At 49.8% G+C, this 25484-nt stretch overlaps 1 protein-coding gene and 1 pseudogene across 2 annotated transcripts in view; one reads left to right on the forward strand and one right to left on the reverse strand.

Moving 5' to 3' along the window:
- PTGIS (prostaglandin I2 synthase) overlaps positions 1 to 25484 on the reverse strand; it is a 47365-nt gene that overhangs the window by 15222 nt on the left and 6659 nt on the right. For both annotated transcript variants that reach the window (XM_005654247.3, XM_005654248.3), the window contains exons 2-6: positions 21314 to 21437; positions 18107 to 18285; positions 14800 to 14943; positions 9712 to 9863; positions 1927 to 2108 (exon numbers count right to left, since the gene is read on the reverse strand). In XM_005654247.3, the coding sequence (XP_005654304.1) occupies positions 1927 to 2108; positions 9712 to 9863; positions 14800 to 14943; positions 18107 to 18285; positions 21314 to 21437 (781 nt within the window). The remainder of the gene's footprint in view (positions 1 to 1926; positions 2109 to 9711; positions 9864 to 14799; positions 14944 to 18106; positions 18286 to 21313; positions 21438 to 25484) is intronic.
- On the forward strand, positions 18292 to 21307 carry LOC106506037 (annotated as a pseudogene).

The raw sequence follows: 25484 nt of genomic DNA on the forward strand, positions 1-25484 counted from the left end.
GGCCAGCATCCAGTTCTGCTGACTGAGGTCATATCCATAAGTGATTCTGGGGACAGTTTGGAGTTCCAAGTCACTGCCCATAAATATGGTATTAGGCACAAATGGGGCCCCAACTGCTGATGAAACCCCTTGCCAGCCTCCGCCTGCAGGGACAGTTAATGGCTCTGAGAGAAAACTAAAAATAAGTCCTAAGTCGATGGGAGCGGAATTACCCAGAAATGTCAGCCTGTGCCACTGTCACTGCGGAGGTAAGGCCAAGAGAAGAGGGAGCGCCGGGACTGGAGAGGCAGCATCCTCAGGCCCACTTTCTCTCACTCCAGGATCTGGGCCATCACCAGCTCCACCGGCTGCCTTCCTTTTGTTTCCAGAATCTGTCCACGTCTGCCTCATCTCCATGGCCACCAGTTGGTCCTGCCACCACTGCCCCTGCTTCTGCCCTTGCTCCTCAGATCCTGACCCTCGTCTGCTCAGAACCCTGCAGGGCTCCCACTGCACCCAGAACTACCCCGAGTCCTTACCCTCCACGGCCCTTTCCCTCGTCCCACGACCCCTCCCCTCACTCTGCTTCGACCAACTCCTTGCTGTTGCCCAAACACCTCGCGTGATCCAACCCCAGGGCCTTTGCTCATGCCATTTCCCCTGCCTGGAATTCTCTGTCCTCACATCGTCCCCAAATCTAGCTCTTTCTTCTCCAGAGCTCAGCACAGAGAAGCTTCCCGGCTGCCCCAGCCAGAAAAGACCCCCAGGACCTACCTAATCATGACCTTGTTTTATACCCTGTGTATCAGCATCATATAAACTCACCCTCTGTGGTTAATTGATGTCTACCCCACCCTGCCCAAAACATAAGCAACACAGAGCAGGGGCTGTGAGGTCCAGGGTGAGTATTCAGTGGAACTTTTTATTTTTATTTATTTATTTATTTTTGTCTTTTTAGGGCCTCATCCACGGCATATGGAGGTACCCAGGCTGGGGGTTGAGTCAGAGCTGTAGCTACTGGCTTACGCCACAGCCACAGCCATGTCAGATCTGAGCCGTGTCTGCGACCTACACCACAACTCACAGCAACGCCGGATCCTTAACCCACTGAGTGAGGCCAGGGATCGAACCTGCATCCTCATGGCTGCTAGTTAGATTCGTTTCCACTGAGCCATGACAGGAACTCCTGGAACTTTTAATTGAGTCTTCAGAATAACTGGTCTGCACACCTCAATAATGTCACGGTTATGAGAAACAATGAAAGGCATTGTTCTTTTTGGAAGCAAAGGCAATGAAAACTGTTCCATGTTAAAGAAAAATACAAATACAGGGTGCCATCCTGGGCTGGATTCTGGACCAAGATGAGCCATAAAGGATTTTATTGCAACAACTGGCAAAACTGGCATATGGACTGTGTACTAGACAATGCTGCTGTATCTGGGTTAGTTACTGAATTTGATCACCATGCTGTGGTCACGCAAGAGAATATTCTTGCTCCTGGGACGTGCATGCTGAAGTAACTAGGGGCAAAGAATCACAATGCCTGCAACTTATTTGCAAATGGTTCAATCAGACAATCACAGGAGGAGAGAGAGAAAGCAAATGAGGTCCCCACTTAAAAATGGGGAGTCAAAGTATATACGAGTTCACAAAACTACTCATACAGCTTTTCTGTAAGTTTTTTTTCTAAATAAAAAAATATAAATACATAGTGAATGAATGATCCTGTTCACGAGACTGTCTGTCAGGGAACTGGGCAGACAGCTGGGTGTGTGCACACACCCACACTCACAGTGCCACACGCTCCCACATGTACACCCACACACACACGTGCACACTCCCACCCAGGCACGTGCATATGGACCCTCAGGCACGAGCCTAAGTGTGTCTGTCAGCACACAGCCACCTGTGTGTGCACACCTCACACCCGCACCTGCTGGCACCCACCTGGGTGGCCCAGAGCTGCAGCACCAGAGCCCGCGCCTGCATCTGCTCCGACACGCCCATCTCCTCCAGGTGCTGCAGGTAACTCTCCAGCCACTTGCTCCGGTGGGCCCGGGTGGCCAGCCTGGCTGGGGACAACAGCTTCCACAGGCGACCTTTGACCCTGCACACCCGGTCCTTATCCCCTGCAGGAATGGAGCACAGAGGATGTGAGTTACAGATCCGCTTCCAGCCCAAGGCTGCCCAGCCCAGACCTCCCACAAAGCCAATGGTCCTCTGGGTGCCACTCCAGGGGTTGGGTGTTCCTGTGGCAAAGAGGCCACAGAAGAACAGCCCTGTGAGAACCCCAGTGGGAATCCCTTAAATGCTGGCCTGGCCTGGAGTAGGTGCTCAATAAACATTTGCTAAATGAATGGGTTTCTTTGCACAGCAGGGGAAGGAGCAGGGAGCAGGAAGCTGCATTCTGCCTCTCCAGGGTCTGATCCCAGAGGATCCCGGCCCACATGCACGCGGGGATCCCAAGAGCAGGCGCAACACAGCTGCAGTCAGGAGGCATCAGGAGTGACCAAACGACCATCAGGAGGGGTAGAACGGTCCAGGGTCTCAGACTCAGCCGCCTTCGGGAAAGGCAGGTAAAGTGAGGGAGGGAGGAGGGCCGGTGGTCCCACTCAGCTCCACCCACCAGCCCCTGGGGACTGATGCAGACACAGCCAGGGAGTCTGTGTTTCCAGACGAAACTGAAATCCAGACGTTCATGAGGAATCTTCTCATGTGTTTTAAGGTTAGCATCTAAGTAATAAATTGCAACCACTGTCCAGGCACAAAAACGTCTCTGGAAGTCAACTTTGGCTCATGGATCACTAGTTTGCAAACACCATGAAATAAACAATGTTGTGTTTACATTCTGGAAAACCACGCCGCAGTGAAAACCAGTGAGAAGTTTTTTATGTAAGGCCAAGCCAGGCCCACACAGGCAGACCGCTGAGGGAGTAAACCCAGGTGCTTATTAGTTGAACACTGTGTTACTGCCACAAGGCGATGCTATAGTGACATACATATGGGCAAATCCCACATCACCCCTCGGCAAAGCAGGAGTTGCTTTGGATTGCTGTGATGTTCCAAAGGACTAGAAATGCTCTTGTCGACCTTTTGGGGGCCACAAAGCAGTGTTTCAGGAAGACTCATCCACTCAGTGGCTCTAAACCAGGCTGTATATTACAGGACATAAAATGTAGGCTAAGCTTATCTATATATACTCGTTACATTTTTCAGGTAATATGCTCCACATGCTTTTCTTCAACCTCTAGACACTTTTTTTAGGTGACACACTTCTCAATTTAAAGCAACAAGGCCAGAGTTCCCGTCATGGCACAGCAGAAATGAATCCAACTAGGAACCAAGAGGTTGCGGGTTCGATTCCTGGCCTTGCTGAGTGGATTAAGAATCCGGCATTGCCGTGAGTTTTGATGTAGGTCGCAGATGTGGCTCGGAACTGGCGTTGCTGTGGCTGTGGCGTAGGTTGGTGGCTACAGCTCCAACTGGACCCCTAGCCTGGGAACCTCCATATGCCGCGGATGCAGCCCTAAAAGGACAAAAGACAAAAAATAAAAAATAAAATAAAGCAGTGAGGCCAAGAAACTCCCCCGTAGTCTAACGGTTAAGGATCCAGCAGTGTCACTGCTGTGGCTCAGGTCACTGTAGTCGCATGGGTTTGATTCCTAGCCTGGGGAACTTCTGCATGCCATGGGTATGGCCAAAAAAAAAAAAAAGTTAAATTACACATGTGGCTGGCATTCTATTTCTACAGGATAGCACTGGGTTCTAGCAGGATAACACCAAACCAGTAACAATGGTTACCAAGGGGCTAGATGTAGAGGAAATGTGGTCAATAAAATTTGCCTTCTCTGTAATATTTGATTTTTTTTTTTCTTACGAGAGGCAGGGGAGCCCAGTTAACAGCCCAAGCTCTGGAGAATTTGAACAAGGGACTTCATTTTTTTTTTTTTTAATCTCTTCTAGGGCTGCTCCCAAGGCATATGGAGGTTCCCAGGCTAGGGGTCGAATCAGAGGTGTAGCCACTGGCCCACACCAGAGCCGCAGCAACGCAGGATCTGAGCCGTGTCTGTAACCTAGACCACAGCTCACGGCAATGCCGGATCCTTAACCCACTGAGCAAGGCCAGGGATTGAACCTGCAACCTCATGGTTCCTAGTTGGATTTGTTAACCACTGCGCCAAGACGGGAACGCCAACATTAGCTGTATTATTAAACGAGCTTAATGAATGTTAGTCAATTATTAGTTTAAGGAGAATGTGTTCATGTGTTATTTCTATTAATAACTTCTATTATTAAGAAATAAAACATTGTGGAGTTCCCGTCGTGGCGCAGTGGTTAACGAATCCGACTTGGAACCATGAGGTTTCGGGTTCGGTCCCTGCCCTTGCTCAGTGGGTTAACGATCCGGCGTTGCCATGAGCTGTGGTGTAGGTCGCAGACGCGGCTCGGATCCCGCATTGCTGTGGCTCTGGCGTAGGCCGGTGGCTACAGTTCCGATTCGACCCCTAGCCTGGGAACCTCCATGTGCCGTGGGAGCGGCCCCAAAGAAATAGCAAAAAGACAAAAAAAAAAAAAAAAAAAAAAAAAGAAAGAAAGAAAAGATTGTGAGATAAAGAGGACCCAGTTTGTAGCCAGAGAGACCCACGCTGAAATCCCAGCTCTGCCCCTTCCTCGAAGGAGGATCTTGGGCAAATCACTTTGTATCTCTGAGCCTCAGCTCCCCATCTGTAAAATGGGGCAACCTGGCTCACAGGACCAGTAGGAGGACTCAAAAAGATCACGCACAGAACACACTCCGTACTGACAAGGGTTTGGTACATTATACTTGCCACATTCCTGCCATTTTTATAAGGTATTGTTTATCAGCCCCAGTGTACAACTCAAGGCTGTGATCAGAACTGCCAGGGTCGTGCTGGGGACTCGGAAGCAGGAGAGTCAGGTTCAATCCCAGGCCTCTCATGCTGTGTGGGCTTGGCTGAGCCCTGTCCATCTCGGGGCCTCAGTCTCTCCATTTGTAAAACAAGTGCCCTTGGCTTGGAAACACCTCTGTCCCTGAGGACCTGAGGGTACAGGTCAGAGATGCCCCCAGTGAAGACCTGTTTTTGTTCCTGTGTTTTACCTTTAAAGTGCATTCAATTTTTGCATTAGACCCTGTGATTCTTTAATATAAGAATATATTTTCTGGAAGTTCCCTTGTGGTTACAGAGGGTTGAGGATTTGCTATTGCCCCAGGTGGGGTGCAGGTTTGATCCCTGGCCCAGAGAATTTCCACATGTCATGGGTATGGCCAAAAAAAAAAAAAGAATGCCTTTTCCCCCCAAACAACATTCAAATTAAATAGCCACGAATCCAGTGAAATGAATATTCCAGAAAGAAGCAGTACGCTTAGCTTGGGGTTACTCAACTCTCTACTAAATGAGAAGCACCAGACCCAATGGTCTCAGGGACCCCAAAAGGGTCAATTTGTTTTTAAAATGTTTAAATTATTAAAAGCAAAGTTATAATAATGCATTCAAATGGGAAGTAACAATAACAATAAAAGAAAAAGAAACTCTAAGAGTTCAGGCAAACCTTAAAAAGTAAACTTCTCTCCATCCCATCTCAGTCTTCTCAGAGTTAAAAATCTATACATGTTTCCACATTAAACACACACACACACACACACTGTTGTGCCCCTTTTTCATAACAGTAGATTTCACCCTGCAGCAGTACATTCTGTTCCTTTTTACAGTTACATAGTTTTCCTTTGTGTGAAAGCATAATTTACGTCATCAGCTGCTACTGGTGGGCATTCAGGTTTTTCTAGGGTTTGCTAAGCTAAGGGACATGACAATGGATACAGGATTGGTAGACACATGCAAGCATTTCTGTAGGATAATTCCAAGAGGCAGAAGTACAAGATCAAAGGCATGTGTGTTTTACATGTTGACAGGTTCTGCCAAGCTGCTTTTCCAAAGAAGCTGCAGAGCTCCATATGCCCCCCAGCAAGGTCCAGGTCGGGGCGGGGGCTTTCTACCCCCCAGCCTCCAGTCCCTAGCTGAAAACCTTTCCCACATCGCCACCTGCTGCCCATACTGGGAAATGCAGCCTTCCTATTCCTAGCCCAGAGCTACTCCCAGAATAACAGGGAGAGTTGCCCTCTGCATCCAACAGACTCCCCTGGACGGAGGAAAGGGCAAAGGAGAAACTCCTCTTCCCTGGAGAAGCAATCAGTGCTGGGATGTGTCATTCAGTGCTTTATGTACAGAATTTTGCCATCAGACAGGCCAAGTTTCCATTTTGCTGGCTCTGCCTCCTTCCAGCTATTTGTCTATGGCAAGTGGCTTCACTTCTTTGAGCTTCAGGTTCTGCACTTGCAAGACGAATTCAGTAATACCAACCTTCCAGCACTGATGCCAGGAGTCAAAAAGATAAGGAGCTGCCTCTAAAAAGTCATTAAAAGTCATGAATGGGCAATTCAAAAGAGGAAAAGCAAATGGGTTTTTTTTTTTTTTTTTATAAACATGAAAAGATGTTTCATCATAGTAGTCAGGGAAATGCCCATAAAACCAGATGCCTCTTTTCTGCCCATCAGATTGGCAAGGATTTAAGGACTGACAACTGCATGTTGACAAGGTTGTGGGAAAATGCAAATTAAAACAAGTTACCCATCTCTGCCCAACAGATTGGCAAACAAATGAAACATCTGATAACATCTGGTGGGGAATGAGCAGACGCCTTCCCTTTGGAAGACATACTAATTGTTCTATAGTTTTGGAAATGATGTGGTAATAGCTAATAAAAATTTTAATGTGTACACCCTTTGACCTGGCAAATCCACTTCCAGGAATGTGCTAGAAAGAAAGGAAATCACCAGATGATAGAAGAGCTACAAGTGCAATGAAACTCTGTAATAGCCACCGAAAGAGAGGAAATAATTATAACTATCCATCAGAGGGGGGTGGCTGCCTAAATATTGACCTGCAAGAGCTAGAAAGAGCCTGGATTTTGTGTGTGTGTGTGTGTGTGTGTGTCTTTTTAGGGCCGCACCCGTGGCATATCAAAGTTCCCAGGCTAGGGGTCGAATTGGAGCTGTAGCTGCCGACCTACACCACAGCCACAGCAATGCCAGATCTGAGCCGCATCTGTGGCCTACACCACAGCTCATGGCAACACCAGATCCTTAGCCCACTGAGCGAGGCCAGGAATCAAACCCGCGTCCTCATGGATACTAGTCAGTTTCATCACCACTGAGCCACGATGGGAACTCCGAGTCTGGTTTTTTTAATGTTGGTTTTTATATCTTTCTACTTAGCTAGATTCTTTTTTTGCTTGAGTTGGTTTTATTATAGACTTTCTGGGGTTTTCTGGGTATAGTATCAGATTATCTGCAAATAGGGATAGTTTTATTTCTTCTTTACTCATTCTTATACTGGCAATTGATTTCTCATATCTAACTGCATTGGTCAATGTCTCTAGAAGATGTCTGAATTGACATGAGAGAATGCACAGCTATGTTGTTAGGTTAAGGACAATAAGTTGCAGATAACAGATAAGATCCCTTTTTGAAATATATACAGTGATACTCTAATACGTGTATCTGTCTCCATTTTCAAAATAGAGCATCCCTACAAGACACTGGGAAGGGATATATAAGCATGTTAACCTTAGTTTCCATAGGAACCTGGGCTTGGGAGAGTATTATTACTTTTTACTATCTATATCATCTATCACAGCTAAAACATCTAAGACGTCTTGTAATTTAAACAATCTAATGTGTTACAAGTTTGATTTTTTAAAATATATAAATAAAAGAAATGGGATAATGAGCTGTTGTGAGCACTGACTGAGACAGTGCTGGTGTCTGGCACACAGAAAGTGCTCACAGAATAGCGTGGGGGTTTCTGTTTGTTTGTTTTTTGGTTTGGTTTGTTTTTTCTCCAGCCAATCCTAACAGCCCCCCTCTGAGAGGATCCTACCATTCGCCCCATTTTACAGGTGGGATGACTGACACACGGAGAGAACACATAAGAGCCAGTCAACTACCTCAAGCCACCAGAACTCAGATTCTCTATCAACCACTGCCTGCCCTCCAGAAAAAAGACCTCAAGCAAAAAGAAGTAAAGTAACTTGTCCCAAATCACCAGGAAGCAGCAGAGTAGGGGTCTTGCTGAAAGTGTCGAAGACCAGGACATAGAGTATTTCTTAAGCTTCCCCGGGTACTTGCCAAACACGTCGTTTCCCAGCCTCCCTGGAGATTCAGATTCAGATGGACTGGGATGGAGCTTGCGGACTTGTCTTATTAACAAGGGCCCCTGGTGGCTCAGCAGATTAAAGATCCAGGGCTGTCACTGCTGGGGCATGGGCTTGATTCCTGGCCTGGGAACTTCTGTATGCTAAGAGGACAGCCAAAACAAAAACAAAAACAAAAAACAAGGACCCCAGAGGAGTCTTCTCACTGGGGAAGTTTGAGGCACAGTGGCCTGGGGAGAAAGCAGCCCACTGGTTCCTATGGCCCTGGCTCTGAACCCGGCACGAAGCTCTTACCAGTACAGAGTCCTGTCTGTAGCCATGAAAATGAATGACATGGGTTTTTACAAACCAATGTGGAAAGTTCACTGAAAACTCTAAGTGGCAGAACAATTCCTCCAGCGTGCTATGCCGATGTTATCAAAGCACAGGGCCAATAACTAAGTGAAAGGAAGGCACGTGTGCCCAGAAAGACATGTACAAGAATGTAACTCATACCCCCTAACTGGAAACCACCCAGGGCTCCATCAGCTAGAAGGGATTACGAATTGTGGTTATTACTCTAATGAACTACGGCACAGCAACAAAAAGAACAAACTACTGATACATACGACACCTCACGTGAATCTTACAGACATGAAAGGGCACGTGTTGTATGATTCTTTTCCTTTTCAAGAACAGGTAACACTAAGCTGAGGCGAAAGAAATCTATATAGTGCCTACCTCTGGGGGTGGATTTTAACTGGGAAAGGGCATGAAAAATTTAGATTTACCTTTCCGCTGTGCAGACATGTGTGCTTTCTTATATGTAAATTATACCTCAGTTAAAAAAAAAGAAATAAAAAACCTTAAGGAGTTCTCCCGTGGCACAGTGGGTTAAGGATCTGCTGTTGTCACTACAGTGGCTGGGATCACTACTGGGACGCAAGTGCAACCCCTGGCCCAGGAACTTCCACATGCCATGGGTGCAGAAAAACAAAAATAAAAACCTTAAAAATAACAATAAAACACAGCTTGTATGTATATGTGTGTGTGTTTTTAGAGAAATCTGTGTCAGGATACACTCCAAGCTGGTAATAATGGCCACATGTGTGGAAGGCAGAGGTGGTACTGGGCTGAGACAGCAAGAAAGCAGAGAATTCTTTTATTGCTCCCTGTAAATTATTTTATGTGGCTGGAGTTTCTTATAACCCGCATAAACTACTTGTAAAAATTTTTAAAGCAAATTAAATCTTTTTATTTATTTATTTATTTTATTTTTTTGTCTTTCTTTTTAGGGCCGCACCTGCAGCATATGGAGGTTCCCAGGCTTGGGAGCGAACTGGAGCCGTAGCCATAGGCCTACACCACAGGCACAGCAATCAAGACCCAAGCCGCATCTGTGACCTACACCACAGCTCATGGCAACACCAGATCCTAAGCAAGGCCAGGGATCGAACCCTGGACTTCCTCTCTAGGTCCCTCATCAGCCCCACCACCCACCAAGGCCCCCACGGTGCTTACCCACTGACAGGGAGCCACGTGCCAATTTGGGGAGCAGCAGGTCAAGCTGGCGGAAGGTGTGGAAGACGTCGGCTGAGTGGACACGGTCCTGGGCCTGGCTCTCCTGGGTCCATGGCGGTGTCTCAACGCCATACAGGGTCAGGTAGCCAGCTCTGGGGGCGGCAAAGAGCTGGTCAGGGGGCGTCTTTGGATACTGCCAGCCAGAGCCTACCAGAGCTGCCAAGCTCTTCTTCATTCTTACGCCAAAGGAGTACCTACTTTTCCTCTCATGTGACAGGGCCCGTTCTGAGCCAGAGAGTCAGCAGTGAGGAAAGCAGACAAAACCCTCAAGCCCTGATGGAGCCAGCAGTCTAGTGTGGGACACAGAGGGAGACGTGCGCAGACCAGTCGCATAGCAGCTGGTGCTCGCCGAAGGATGGGAAGGAGCCAGCTTGGGAAGCAGAGGGAGGATCCGAGACACAGGGAAGAGTCAAGCTCCCCGAGGCAGGAAGGAGTGTGAGGAGCTGCGAGGAGGCTGGTGAGCAGAGCAGAGAGGGACAGGCAGTGGGGCGAGACGGGGCACCAATCAGGAAGGGAGGCTCCCGCCCCCAGAGGGGCAGTCAGGGCAGGCTCCCCGGAGGAAGCAGAGTCTGAGCTGTGACCTGCAGGATGAGCAGGGGACAGGGGTTCAGGCAGAGAGCACAGGCTGGGCCAAGGCCCGGAGCCATGGAAGCAACTGTGACAGGGTCAGAGAGCTGCAGGTGCCACGGGCCCAGGTACTGGCACTGAAGGGTGAGGGGATGGGGTGGAGCGGCCTGGGAGCTGGCAGAGCCTGTCACGCAGGGCAGGTGGGGCTGGGTTTCCAGGGTGAGAAGGGTGGCCTTGACCTCAAGGGCCCCGAGGGGTCTGAGCAGGAGAAGGACAGGGCCCAGCAGGGGGTACAGAGGAAGGAAGAGATAGAGGAGCAAGTGTGGGCCCTCGTGTGTGTACATACACACACGTGCGTGCCCACACGCACACACACCCCACCCACAGGAACACTCTCAGGGGAAACGTTTTCGCCATCAGCGGCTCTTCAGTGCTGCAGGAGCCCAGCCTCGGTCCTGGGAGGGAAACCACAGATTGTCACTTTTTCCCTGTGGTGGGAGGGGCCAGGAGCTCTGCAGAGAGACCCCCCCCCCAGGTCCTCCTAGTTCTGGATCTCCCAGAAGAGGAATGCTCCTGAGGAGAGGGTGGAAGCCGGAATGAGGGAGGATGGGGCCGAGGGAGGCCGTATCTACCCACTTTGCTCCTCGCCTGCTCAGCGCAGGCCCAGAGCAGGTCTTCAGTGAGTGTCCTATCGATGGATGGACGGACGGACGGGAAGGAGGGTGGATGGATGCACAGATAATCAGAACTTAATCCCCAGAACACTGATCTTAAGAGGAAATATGGGGTCGCCATGACTCTGAGCTCAGCCATCCCAGCTACGGTCCCAGCTTTGCCCTGCATCCCACTCAGCTTCCCTCACCCAGTCTTGGCCTCCATGCGCCCAGAGACAGCGAGTGCAACATGTGCCCACCCCACTGGGCAGGGGAGGCAACCCCTCCTTCAGGACAGCCGCCAGCTCCCTCCAGAGTCCAGCCCACTGGCGGCACAGACTGACGCCTCAGCATCAGCCCAGAAGGAATTCCCTCCTCCTCCTCCACACGTGGAAGCCCCCGGGTCCCTCTTCCCCAGACGAACGCCCTCAGTCTCCTACGGCGCACGTTGGAAAGGTGAAGCCCACCAACGGGAGTCGGTCCACAAACATGTGCTGTTGGTTAACAGCTTTCCTAAAAACAACCTGAAAGTATATTTAAACATTCTGGGAAATTCATACAAAATATAGACTCCCCCTTCGTCTCATCTTGAAAAAGGAGGGCATGTGGCCACATGGAGCCTGTAGTCCCCACCTACCAGCTCTGGGCAAGAGTCACGGCAGGAACGAGCTGGCAGGGTCAGACGGGCCTCCCCAGGCCCTGTGGTCTCCCCGACACTGCAGTTAAACACCTGTCACCATTCGCCATCCTACTTGCACTGGTTTTTTTCTTAGAGCAGAAAATTATTTCCTTAGACAAAATTTCTACCAAAAATAGGCAATGAAAAATACCCCCGCAAGAGTCTGGGGTTAGAAGATGCAAACTATTACATGTAGAATAGATAAAAACAACAAGGTCCTACTGTACAGCAGAGGGAACTCTATCCAGTCTCTTGGGATAGACCCTGATGGAAAATAATATAAGAAAGGGAATGTATATGTATGTATGACCGGGTCACTTTGTTGTACAGCAGAAATTGGCATAGCTTTGTAAATCAAGTATAATTTTTTAAAAAGGTAAATAAATTTCATTAAATTTTTTTAAATAACCCCGCAAGAAAAGAAAAGAAAACCAAGAAAACCACAAGGTTTCATGCTGTGGAAGTGAGTGCCCTTCCTGTGGCACCTCCACATCAAAATCACATCTAACACAGCGGGACACACATGATCAAAAAATTACATGAGTAAATACCCACATGACCTATAGGTGGCGCTAGGGGCCATAAAGGAAAAGCTGGAACTAGGCTGGGTAATGAGAAAGAAAGGTCATATGAAATGCGGTGTTAGGAAAGGCCTCCCTGAGGAGATGACCCTTGAGATGAGACTTGAATGCAATGAGGCGGAAGCCATGCAGACAAGTAGGGAACAGCATTCTTAGGCAAGGGAACAGAAACTGCAAAGGCCTCGAGGTAGGAGTGTTCCTGGCCTGTTGCAAGGGCAGCAAGGAGGCTGGTGAGCTGAAACCTGATGAATTAAAGTTAGAACTTGGCATGTGACTCTGAGCGAGGCAGGGGCCCACATGGGAAAGACTGCAGGTTTAAGCAGCGGGATCTCATGGTTCGGGGCTGTGTGAACTGCACCTCTGCATCATCCAACCTGCCCGCTCCCTCTCTATGTCAGGGGCTGCAGGTGGCAAGGAAAAGGCCCGAGGCTCCTGCTAAACCAGGAGCTGCAGCCCGGGCCTCAGGCCCTGAAGACATAGGAATCATTTTACCCCTGCCCCCTGCACTGTGCCTGCTGTTACCATGGGCCTGAACAGACCTAGCTGCCACCATGCGGCCCCCACCTCCCCCAGTGTCACAGCTTTCTCGTTGACTTCTTTGCCCGCACAGGACGGGAGCAGGAGCTGGGAGACCTGGGAGGTCCCCGCTGTGAACTTGCTGGGTGGTTTTAGCTGGGCCCCTCTGGACCTCAGTCTCCCCACCACGTGACGTCAGAGTGGACCAGAACAGCGTCACCCAGACCAAGCAGCCCTTGACAGGGAGAAACGAGGAAAAGTGGACACATCGAGGGTTGTGCCTGAGAGGACAGGCTCTACAGCCAGCCCTGCAGGGACCCCAACCATGGGATTCTGGGCAAATGACTCCAGGCCTCAATTTTCCCATCTGTCAAGTGGGGTTTTTAAAGTACCTGCTTCACAGAGCTGTTGTGAGGATTAAATGCATGAGCACACACCAAACCTGTATGTAAACACATGTGTCACAAATGTTCCTGGGGGCCCATATGCGTCAGCGAATGCCTGTCCTTTATTCTGAAACTGTGTTGCTCTAATTGGGGGGGGGTTGCATTTGAAACGTCCTGCTTTTATGAGATGCTAGTCATTAATGGCACCACCAAAAATCAACAAGCTGTCCTTACTGGCTCTCTTTCTCTCACTGCCTGTGGCTGTGCTCCTCCATCTCTGCCAGTGTTCAATCAAACCCCTCCCCTGGTCCCCTCAACTCCATCCCTAAAGCCCAAATTATTCTCACCATCTCCTGGCCGAGGCCTCCCTCCTCTCTCAGCTGGGCACCTGCTACAGCTTCTTAACAGGTCCCCCGCTTCGCTCTCATTGTCACATGCCCCAACTATGGTCTGGTGTCTATCTGACAGCCAAAGAGAGCTTTGAGGAGTTCCCGTCATGGCGCAGTGGTTAACAAATCCGACTAGGAACCATGAGGTTATGGGTTCGATCCCTGCCCTTGCTCAGTGGGTTAAGGATCCGGCATTGCCGTGAGCTGTGGTGTAGGTTGCAGATGCGGCTCAGATCCCAAGTTGCTGTGGCTCTGGCATAGGTTGGTGGCTACAGCTCCGATTAGACCCCTAGCCTGGGAACCTCCCATATGCCACGGGAGCGGCCCAAGAAATGGCAAAAAGACAAAAAACAAAACAAAACAAAGAGAGCTTTGAAAACTCTAAGTCCAATGTATCACACTCCTGTCTAAACCCCCAAGGTCACGCATCTTACTCAGAATAAATTCCAAAGCCTTCCATGGCCTTGAGGCTCTGTGAAACCTGGTTTCTGCTCATTTCTCTGACCTCATCCCAGCCCCCCACCCCCGCCACCTTCTTGGCTCATTAGGCCGCAGCCACACTAGCCCTCCTGCCAAGCATCTTCCTGCCTCCGGGCTTTTACACTTGCTCTGTGTCCTCTGTCTGGACTCTTGGCTTGCAGGGCATCATATGGTCGGGTCTCAGCTCCGAGGCCAGAACTCAGGGAGGCCCTCCTTGTCAGTCTAGTTAAAACAGCCCGCCGCGCTCTATCGCCCGGCTATGGAGCTCTTGCTGTCCTATTTGCCCCTCTCTGACATAACTGTCTGTCAGTTTGTTGCCTGTTTCCCCCGCCAGCATCAGCTCTGCAAGGGACTTTATTGGAACTTCATCCCTCTTTTCCCTGCTGCATCCCCAGAGCCTAGAATACCGTCTGGCACTGCTGAGGAAGGAACACTGGGGAGGTAACGGGCTTCTCAATATAGGTCTGGGAAAAAGTTCAAGGCCTGGGTTGGTCTCTCAAACACTTTGTTTTTCTGGTCACTGAGGTTCCAGCTCTGGAAGCCACAGGGCGAGATGGTCTCAGAAGCCTCATTCTGCAACTCCCTCCCTGGGTGGCCCTTTTTCTGGCCTGTGATCCCTTTACAACTCACAGGTGAAGTCAAGAGACCACTGCGGTCCCAGATGCAAATGTCATCTTGCAGCCTTTGCTTTGGAGCATTCCAAACTGCTTTCCCACTCACAAAGTCTCCGGGATCCCTTGGCCACTATTAATGCCCGGCCCACAACACTGGGCTCACCTGAGCAGGAAGCTGTAGGAAAAATCGAAGAGACCCATCTCGTGCCAGCCACTGCCCGTTTCCATGGTGTCGCCCAGCAGGACAGTGCGGAGGTTGGTATACATGGCTTCCGTGAGCAGCTGCAGTTCTCTGTGGAGGAGTGTCCTGGGCCAAGAACAAAGGAGTGAGAGTGCGGCTTCCAGAGGAAACATATTCACACAGGCATCTCTTTCCCCAAAACCTCAGAATCCCAGGGTTCCGGTTCCTCACTGGCAATGGGGACTCTGGGGAGATGGGCTTCAGCAAGATACTATCATTTCTATCAGCAGCAGCAGCGGCCATAGTTACTCTTTATTGTGCCATGCACCATTAACGACCTCATTTCATCTTTTTGACAACAGTTACTATTCTGACATCTATTCTATAGATGGAGAGACTCGGGGACAGAGAGGAAAGTAACTTGCCCAAGGTCACCCAGCCAGTAGGTGTCACAACAGGAATTGAAACCCTAATATGCCCAACTTCAAAGTCTGAACTCTTTTTTTTTTTTTTTTTTTTTTTAGAGCCACTGGTGCGGCATATGGAAGTTCCCAGGCTGCAGCAATGCTGGACCCTTAACCTACTGAGCAAGGCCAGGGATTGAACCCACATCCTCATAGAGACAATGTCAGGTCCTTAACCCACTGAGCCACAATGGGAACTCCCAGAGTCTGAATTTACAACCACAGCAGTCATCCCTGCTTGGGGCACACGAGCTTGGATAAGGAACCCACCGACCTCTGGAAGAGAAGGAACTAAGAAACCAACTCTTTCTCCTGATCCAAAGTTAGGGAGACACATTTGGATTAAGTGCCCCCTGACCAAGGACTGCTATAAGACATGAGCGAATGCTACAAGAGGAATAAGGGAGTCTGGCTGGTGATATGGCCTCGTGGTGTGTGCCCGGGAGTCTGAGAAGAGGACCATTTCTGGTACAGCATGTGGCTGAAGCCAGAAGCCCCTCTGCACCCACCCTCCACCATACAGTCAATGTTGAGCCATGACCGAGTGTATGCCAGGAAAGATGCTAGTGGTTAAGGATACAGTGTTGTCACTGCTGTGGTGCAGGTTTGATCCCTGGCCTGGGAACTTCTGCATGCTGCGGGTGTGGCCAAAAAATAAAAGCCACTCTACAATCTACAACAACCTAAACCAAAAGAGCACCACTACAGCACCTGAAGCGTTCATGGGGCGGTGCAGCCGATGTTCAACAGCGACACCTTTTGGCAACAACAAGAACAGCGGGAGTACAACGATCAGATGCTCTGGCTCTCTCTCGCCATCTGCTGTTTGGAAACAGGATGGACCCCTTTATATTGAGTAAGCTCATGCGTACACAAGATGGGAAAGCTTCCAGAGGGGTTCCATGAACTTCTAGGTAATAAAAGCTTTCGGAGGAGTTCCGTCGTGGCTCAGCAGAAACAAATCTGACTAGTATCCATGAGGACACGGGCTTGATCCCTGGCCTCGCTCAGTGGGTTAAGGATCTGGCATTGCTGTGAGCCGTGGTGTAGGTTGCAGATGCAGCTGGGATCCCGCACTGCTGTGGCTGTGGTGTAGTCCGGTGGCTACAGCTCCAATTTGACCTCTAGCCTGGGAACCTCCATATGCTGCCCGTGCAGCCTTAAAAAGACAAAAAAAAAAAAAAAAGTTTTTGGATGTTCCATGGACAGGAAAACAGTAGACATGACCCATGAAGATAATGTGGGTAAAGGGCTTAACTCAGCACATGACACACTGTAAGTGCTCAGTAGATGGGAGCTGGTTCATTTGACTCTACTCCAAGCACTAGCTGTTGATGGAGACAGTAGCCCTCAGCAGATGTGGCAATCATGCCAAGATGACCTCGTGCCAGCTTGTGAGAAATGCCTAGAAATTCTTGGGGTCAGACGCTGGAGGAAACTGGGGTCCCCCTGGGTAGAGGGGTGGGATGCAATGAGCTGTAGACTCTTGTTGCTAAGGGAACCCCCGGAACAGCAGGGACGCAGGACACTCAGGCTCAGAAATACTCCCAGAAGCTGTCCCACAAAGCCAAGGTCAGATTGAGCATTGCCTCTCATCAATGCTCACTTCATGATGCTGGTCTTTCCTCGGCTTTATTGGCCCTGCAAAGCCCTGCCTTCTAGATGCTTTTCCTGACCCAGAGGCGATGCTTCCTGGAGACAGATCTCTGTGGATGACCATCAGACTGCGTGCACCCCTTAGGGGTGGATGCACAGTCTTATTTCCTCAGTATCTTGGGTGGGGGAGAATGAGCTGTCAAGTCTGCAGACCTGGTTCAAATCCCAGCTCTGCCACGCACTAGCAGTAGACCTTGGGTAAGTCGCTTTACTTCTCTGGGCCTCAGTTTCTTCATTCTTAAAATAAGGATAAAAATACCTTCCGCTAAGGCTATTACACAGATATAAATGCAAGCCTATCAAACACCTGGCATTTGGCAGGTGTCTTCAAAGGGAGGATGGTGACCAGCAGGTCCTCAGGTGTCTGCTGAATGAATACAGAGTAAATGTGCTCACAGGTCCCCTTGTTGATTTAATTATCACTTACGTTTCAGGACCTGCTATATGACCTTGGGCAAGCCACTTCTCTTCTCTGTGCCTCTGTGTTCTCATCTATAAAATGGGGCTATAAAAGTTTACAAAGTCTATAAAAAGTTTCCATCCAGCATTGCTGTGAAAATTCATGAAATCATGCATGGTGCCCACAGAGCATGGACTTAAAAATATTAATAATTATTATTAAGTCCCTGCCATGGCACAATGGGTTGAGAATCCGACTACAGCTGCTCAGGTCACTGCGGAGGTGCAGGTTCAATCCCCAGCCCAGCGTAGTGGGTTAAAGGATCCGGCGTTGCCGTAGCTGTGGCTCAGATTCAGGCCCTGGCCCAAGAACTTCCATATGCCATGGGTGTGGCCATAAAATAAAACAGTAAAAAATTAATCACCCCACCACTTCCCATTATTTGACAGATGGGGAAAGAGAGGCTCCAAGAGGAGGGTGGTGACTTGTCCAAAGTCGCAAAGCGAGGCGGTAGGAAAGCTGGGATTTGAATCTAAGTCAGCCTGACCTCAACCCTTGCCTCCTACGAAAATTAGAGCTGCCTCTTAAGGAGAGCTCTTCTTCAGCCCAGTTCGCTGTGGCTGTCTTTTGTTTTTGTTTTCTCAAAACAAAATGTCTTGACTGCACACCTGTTGTAGAGACAAGTGCAACCCACCCAGGACTTGAACGGCATGGGCAGAAGCCGGCTGCCCACGCTGGCCCCCCACGGGTACTGTCTGAGGCCACTCACGGTTTCATCTTGGACTTTTCATCCCCGGGGTTGTAATGTGGAAGCTGCACGTCGAAAATCCTCTCCATGAGGAAGACGGCGTAGGCGTGGAAGTCCAGCTTGGTGCGGGGCTCCCACACCACCGAGTCGTAGGAGTGTGGGTCCAGGAGGACGGTGACATACCTGCCGCCCACCAGCACCTGGGAAGTCGGCGGGGATGGAGTGAAGAGTAGAGCCATGAACAGGGGCTCTGAGGTCTCTGAGGTCAAGGGCTTACCCTGTGCCGCCTGGTAGTCAACAGACCGTGTCCCTCAGCTCCCCTCATGAGCACCCTGTGAGGTGGGACCATCATTCACCCACTCACAGTTGAAATGTGGGGCTTACAGAAGGCACATAATGTGCCCAAGATCACACAGCGGTGAAGCAGCAGAGCTGGGGTTGGAATCCAACCCCTTTCTGAATGAGAGGTTACGCTCTTAGTCGCCTCCCTTTTAAGCCTTTGCCATGGTTATCTGGATTACTGTCGCATCTCCAGCAGTCAGGAGAGAGTCTGAAGGCAGCAGGTGGATGCGTGTGCGTCATACGTGGATGGATTGGATGGATGGACGAATTAATTGGGTGGATGGATACATGGATGAATGGATATCGGTGGATAAATGCTGGGGATACATTGTAAGTGTGTGTGGGGGGTAGATGAATAGATGAATGGATGGAAGGAAGGATGGATGGATGAAGTAGGTGGATAGAAGGATGGGGGCAGGGAGGATATTGTTAGGTAAATGCTAGTGGATGTGAAAGCCATACCCACTTCTCTGGGAGGCTGAGCTCTGCGTGTGGGATGCTGCTCAAGACGGGAAGGAAGCAGCACTGCAAGGCTGTGATCCTGCCGTCAACAAAGGCACCGGCGTTTTCCCTCAAGTGTCTGTGGAGGAGGTCACACAGCTCTTAACCACCCACTGCCTTCGTCCTGTTTCCAGATGCCGCTGTGTCTCAACCACACTCTCTTATAAAATAAAGGCCAATATCCCCCAACGTGGTATAGGATAAATTGTTAAGACGGGTGGATAAATGAAAGGACAGATCACTGAATGTATGTTAGATGGGCAGCTGGAGGTTGGCTGCAAACTAAACCTATCACTGAATGTTGGGTACATGGACGGCAGGACCCTAAGTGGATCCTGGGTACACAGACTGAAGGACGAATGTTGGATGCAAGTTAGAAGGATACATGGAAGATGGATGGATGAGTCGCAGCTCTTTGGATGTTGAAGGGGTGGACGGAGAGATATAAATAGATGTATACTGAGTGGAGAGATTCTGGATGCTGAATGGACTGATAACTGAATGCTGGGTTAGTGGCAGATGGATGGGAAATGGGCAGATGAGTGGAAGATGGAAGCTGGTGGAAATTCAATATACAGATGAAAGCTGGATGGATGCTACTAGGTATACAACTGGAAGACACTGGGTAAATTTGGGTCGACAGATGGAGGAAGAGATGATGGATAAATGGATGGAGAGACAGCTGTTGGATAGTTGTTTAGAAAGATGGACACATGTGTGGCTAGACGGGGGTTTGATGGAAATGGAATATATACATGAATATCGGGTCAGTACTAAGTGGAAGAAAGTTTCTTAGATACTGGGCAGGCAGACAGGTGTTAGATGAATGAGCTGATGCTAGATGGATGGAAGCTGAATGAACGGATAGAGCTTGGTTAGACAAAGGTACACACATCGGATACTAATGAATGACTGCACAGCTCGATGCTGGGAAAATGCTAGAGGGGTAACGGAGGGATGGGTGTTGGGGAAGCATTGGATGGGCATACAGAAGGTGAGCTGAGTGCTGTCACTGTAGCAGTTCAGGTCGCTGCTGTGATGCGAGTTCAGTCCCTGGCCCAGGAATTTCCACATGCTGTGGGTGCAGTCGGAAAAAAAAAAAAAAAAGGCAGTGTGGAGAAGAGGCGAGAGCAACCCCTGGATCGACCAAAGCTCTCGTGCCACTGCATCCCCATGGCCACCGCTGCCATCACCACGCCCAAGAGAAAGGCTGAAGCGGACGCTAAAGGAGATAAAGCCAAGGTGAAGGACGAACCACAGAATCTGCAAGGTTATCTGCTACACCTGCTCCTCCAAAGCCAGAGCCCAAGCCTAAAAAGACCCCTGCAAGGAAGAGAGAGGAGGTACCCAAAGGGAAAGAGGGGAAAGCTGATGCTGGCAGGGATGGGAAGAACCCTGCAGAAAATGGAGATGCCAACACAGACCAGGCATAGAAAGCTGAAGGTGCTGGAGATGCCAAGGAACGTGTGTGCATTTCTGGTGACTGTGCACTTGTGGCGACTGCACAGTTTGAAACACTATTTTTTATCAAGTTTTATAAAAATGCAAAATTTTGCTTTACTTTTTTTTTTAAGCTATGCTGTTAGCACATGGAACACTTCATTGTTGCTTTGGGGGGAGCGCACGTGTCACTAACAGAATGTCTCTGAAGCTGGATTGACATGGGGAAAAAACACCTTTGCCGTCTAGTTCTGAGACCTTCTCTTGGTTCCCAGGAAGGAGGGATTCCTGGATGTTGACACACATTAGCCATCTTGGGACGTGGAAAACTAAAACTGGTTTTTAAGCCCTCTTCTCCCTCTCCACCTTCAGCGTAGACCTGACTCCCTTAATCACAGAGAGACGCACTGGGACCTGATCCCACAAAGCTGGTTATCAGAATGTCAGGCAATGTGGACCTTCCAGTGTCACCATTGAGAGGGCATCCCTCAAAAGAGCGTGGTTCCTTTTTTAGACTGTGGCGCTTCAGATTGATAATTCTGCCCTTTTCATTTCCGTTTCCTGAAAGTCGGGGTCGGCTTGTGAAACGTTCAACGACATGCTCAATGTGAAGTGTCAACCCGCACCCCAAACTTTCCCTGTTCAGAGCATCACGTGAGGACTTCGTGGGTCTTACAGTGGCTGCTTGTGGCAGTCCATGGAAAAAGGGAGTTTGAACGTTGTTGTATACTGTTAGCGATTGTCTGCCCATGTCCTGCCTGAAATGCCATGATTGTTTATGAAAAATATCTTTAATAAAGCTGGATAGTTTGGGTTGGAAAAAAAAAAAAAGTTGGTTGGACCCCGGGATGGTTAGTGTAGGAATGGATACTGAAGCACTCAGTGAACACCAGGTTTAATCAGCCGCCCAGCTGCTCCTCCCCTTCCCTCCCAAGAGGCACTTACGGTAAAGATATCACCATGCTTCTCCTTCATCCTAGTGAGGAAGCTAGCGGCATCTTTTCCAAACTCCAAGGCATAGCCCAACCAGGGGATGCTGCCCACGTCCAGGGGGGGCTCGCCAGGGCGCCTGCGGAAGCCACAGCACTTATTACCATTGGATAAAGCTGGGAAGAGGACAGAGTGTAGGGCGTGGGGGTGGTTTCAAGTGGAGTGCAGTCTTCTCAGAGAAGACATTTGACCAAAGACCTGAAGGGGGTGGATGCTGGAGGAGGGGCTTCTGGGCAGAGGCAACAAGAGCAAAGGCCCTGGGGCTGGATCATGCCTGGGGTGTTCAAGGAACAGTGAGGAGGCCAGTGTGGCTGGACTGGAGGGAAGAAGGAGAAACAGTGGAAGTCCAGGCCAGAGGGGTCACAGAGGCCAGATCACACGGGACCTTGCGGGCAGCTCTGAGCGCAGTGGGAGCCACGGGATTCTGGAGCAGAGCAGGGACATGACTTAGCTTAGGGTTTTACAGGATCTTTTGGCTGCTGAGTAGGGAATAGACTAGGGGACCAGTTGATGTTGGTACATATTAGAGGGTCCAATCGAGGTGGTCATCTCTGCAGGTAGGAGAACTTTCCAGAACCCAGTAGTATAAGGATACAGAGTTCTCTGTTTGAGCCAGTGTGGACCAGGGCCCTGGTCCTCTCACACTCCCTGTCATGCCCACGGAGAAAGGCTGAGGCTGGAGAGCATGGCCGGACGGCAGCAAGAACTGGCCTCATCACTGACCCCTGGCTGCCTCTCTCCAGCTCTCAGGGCAAGTATCCCAGGAGGCCAGAAGCTACGCCCATGGCCTGTGGTGATGCCCCAGGAGTACAGCTAGCTCAGCCAGGAGGTGGGAAGGTTGTGTGTGTGATATTCAAGGTCAAAAACTCATCTGTGAGAGCAGAGGGACTCCTCTGAGGACATAATAACATATTTATAGCTCACTGTGATCAACAGAATTCTAAGATGACCACAACGACCTACAGCTTGTATAGTCCCCTCCCACAGAATGGGGTAGGTGGTACAGCTGACTTTTAAAAAGACTGACTCTTCTTAGTGGGCCTTACCTAATCAGGTGGGGACAGGGCTCTTCCTGGGAAAAGAGACTCAAAAGACGAGAGAGATTTGACCTAAGGGAGATTGTTTTGTTTCTGGCTTTGAAGACGGAAGGGGCTCCATAGCAAGGGATGAAGACCGCCTCTAGAAGCCACGAGAGGACCTGGGCTGGCCACAAGCAAAGCAATGGGAAGCTCAGTCCCACAACCGCAAGGAGTGGAATTCAGTCAGATCCTTTCCCGGAGGCTCCTGATAGGAAGGCAGCCTGGATGACACCTTAATTTCAGCCTTATAAGACTCTGGACAGAGAACCTAGCCACACTGTGCTGGGCTTCTGACCCACCAAAGTGTGAGCTCATAAATGGGTGTTGTTTTAAGCTCCCAAGTGTGTGGTGATTTGTCGCGCAGCAAGAGATAACCAATACACTCAAACTCAACATTGCACCTGCACCAGGTCCTGGCCTTGGCCAAGTCCTTGACATAGGAATGTCTCATCTCATCCTCCCCCTCCCACCCTCTGAAGGAGGGACGGCTGGCTAAGGCCCATCACAAAATGGGCCTCACACTATTGCAGGGCTGGGACTCATGGAAGACCCCTTGGAGGTCCCTAAACCCAGGCTACGGCCCTGTTTTAGTCTCAGAGTTATCAGAACCACAGGGATGCAGCGAGCTCCCTGTCTGCTCAGTGAGTGAGTGAATCACCCCTTCTCTGGTCCCTGTGGATTCACTCACTTTTTCACCAAATATTAACTAACCATACTGGGGTGCTGGAGATACAGCCATGAACAGGGAAGATGAGGGGGAGCTCTCTGACCTCATGGGGCTGACATACTAATAAGGGGAGACAGACAAAAACAAAAAAAGCAAAATCATTCCAGAGAGCGAGAAGGGTGATGAAGAAACTAAAGGAGATACAACATGACACTGAAAAGACAAAAAACCCAATTAAAACATGCACAAAAGAATATGAATGGATGGTTCTCCAAGGAAGATATACAAATGGCCAGTAAGCACATGAAAAGGTGCTCAGCATCATTAGTCACCAGGAAATGCAATCAAACCACACACAGCACCGCCACCCAAACCCATGAAGAGGGCCATAATTTTAAAAGAGACAGAAAAAAAAAAAAAGAAGAAGAAGAAGAAGTGCTGGCAAGAATGTGGAGAAACTGGACCCCTCACGTATTTCTGGCAGGGATGCAAAATGGTGCAGCTGTTTTGGAAACTAGTCTGGCCGTTCCTTGAAAGGTTAAACAGAGCGACAATACGACCCAGCAACATGCCCCAAAGAATTGAAAACATATGTTCCTACATAAATTTATACACTGTTGTTCACAGCAGCATTCATCATCATGGCCCCCAAGTGGAACCAACCCAGATGTCCACTGACGGGAGAATGGATAGACACAATGTGGTCTGCTCAAGCCATGGAACATTATTCAGTCATGAAAAGGAACAAAGTACTGTGCTCAAGCCACAGGGTGGAAGAACCTCAAATCCATCATGCTGAGTCAAAGAAGCCAGACACGTCGGCGTTCCCATCGTGGCGCAGCAGAAACAAAGGAGCCAGACACAGAAGGCCACGTAGTGTTTGATTCTATTTCTATGGAATGTCTGGAAAAGACAAATCAATGGAGAGGAGATAGAAAGGAGATTCGTGGCTTCCAGGGTTTGAAGGGATGGAGAGTGACTGCTAATGGTACAAGGTTTCTTCCCAGAGTGACAAAAATATTCTCGAGTTAGACAGTGGTGATGGTTGCATAATCATGTGACTCTACTAAAAAACACTGAATTGCGTATTTTAAAAGGGTGTTTTATATAGTATGCGAATTATATTTCATGAGAGAAGGGTGATGTGAGATAGTGAGGGGGCCTGGTTTAGAGAAGGTGGCCAGAAAGGATTTATCCACAGAGGTACTGTGTAAGCAAATACCCGAAGGAAGAGCAGGGAGAAGAACCTTAAAGGCAGCAGGAACAGCAAGTGCAAAGGCCCCGGGGTAGGACCACTTGGTGAGGTTTTGAAGACAGCAGGAGCTGGTGTAGCTGGAGCTGGTGTAGCTGGAGGGAGAACGTGGGAGTGAAAAATTGGAGATGACTTGTGGACCATGAGGGCCTGAAGGCCAAGGAGAGAATCTGGCTTTCACACCAAGGGGATGGGGATCTTCTGGAGGGTTCGAGACAGGAGTTAGGAAGTGATGCAATTATGCTTTTAAAAGGTTGCAAGAGTGAGAGGCAGGAAGGAGACTGTCAGGAGACGACTGTAACCACCCAGGAGAGCAGTTACAGTGGGAGTGGAGGCCACAGTCCCCGTGAGCCAGACCTAGTGTCCGACTCTCCCACTTCCAGGACAGGGGGCTTCTGTGCCACCCCCAGCAGTCCGAGGGCGACCCCCTTCCCTTCACCCTTCCTCCACCACGGCCTCTTGCCTCCTTGGTCTGACGGTCCCCTAATATAACCCAAAGGAGGGGTCAGGTGGTAGATGGAGAAACTGGCTAGATTTGGGGGCCAGAGTTGGGGGAATATGGAAGCAGAACCAGAGGGGAGGTTGAGGGCATTAGGAAGTGCCTCGCCCACCCCCTCCTCCTCTCTCCCCCACCCCAACCCTACCTCTGAGCCTGTCATTGAGGAGACCTGCAAAGGTACAGCTCAGGATCCTGAGGGGCTGCTGGGGACACGCCAGGACCCTTCTTTCACCTCATCTCCCTGTGAGCCTGCTTCTCCTGAAGGCTCCATTTAAAGGTAACGCATCCTGCTGGCAGAGCATGGGCCCCAGGGCACACCATCCCGCTCCAGCTCGGGGCCCAGAGACAGGACACGGGAGCAGCGATTACGGCACAAGAGGCAGGAGGGCCTGGTGGTTATGAGCCCGATTTTGGCACCACACTTTCTGGCTTCAAATCACAGCCATGCTTCTGGCTGGCCTTGTGACTTGGCTTCCCCATGCCTGATCCCACATCCGTAAAACAGGAGTGACGCCACTACTGCCACATGGGTCTATGCAGAAGATGAGGGGAGTTGTAGAACTGTGCCTGGCACCCAGCAACCAGGGAGCAGTTGGGCCGGGTCTGAGAAGCAGGACCAACAAAAGACT

Source organism: Sus scrofa, chromosome 17 (genome assembly GCF_000003025.6).
Source record: "Sus scrofa isolate TJ Tabasco breed Duroc chromosome 17, Sscrofa11.1, whole genome shotgun sequence".
Classification (NCBI taxonomy): Eukaryota; Metazoa; Chordata; class Mammalia; order Artiodactyla; family Suidae; genus Sus; species Sus scrofa.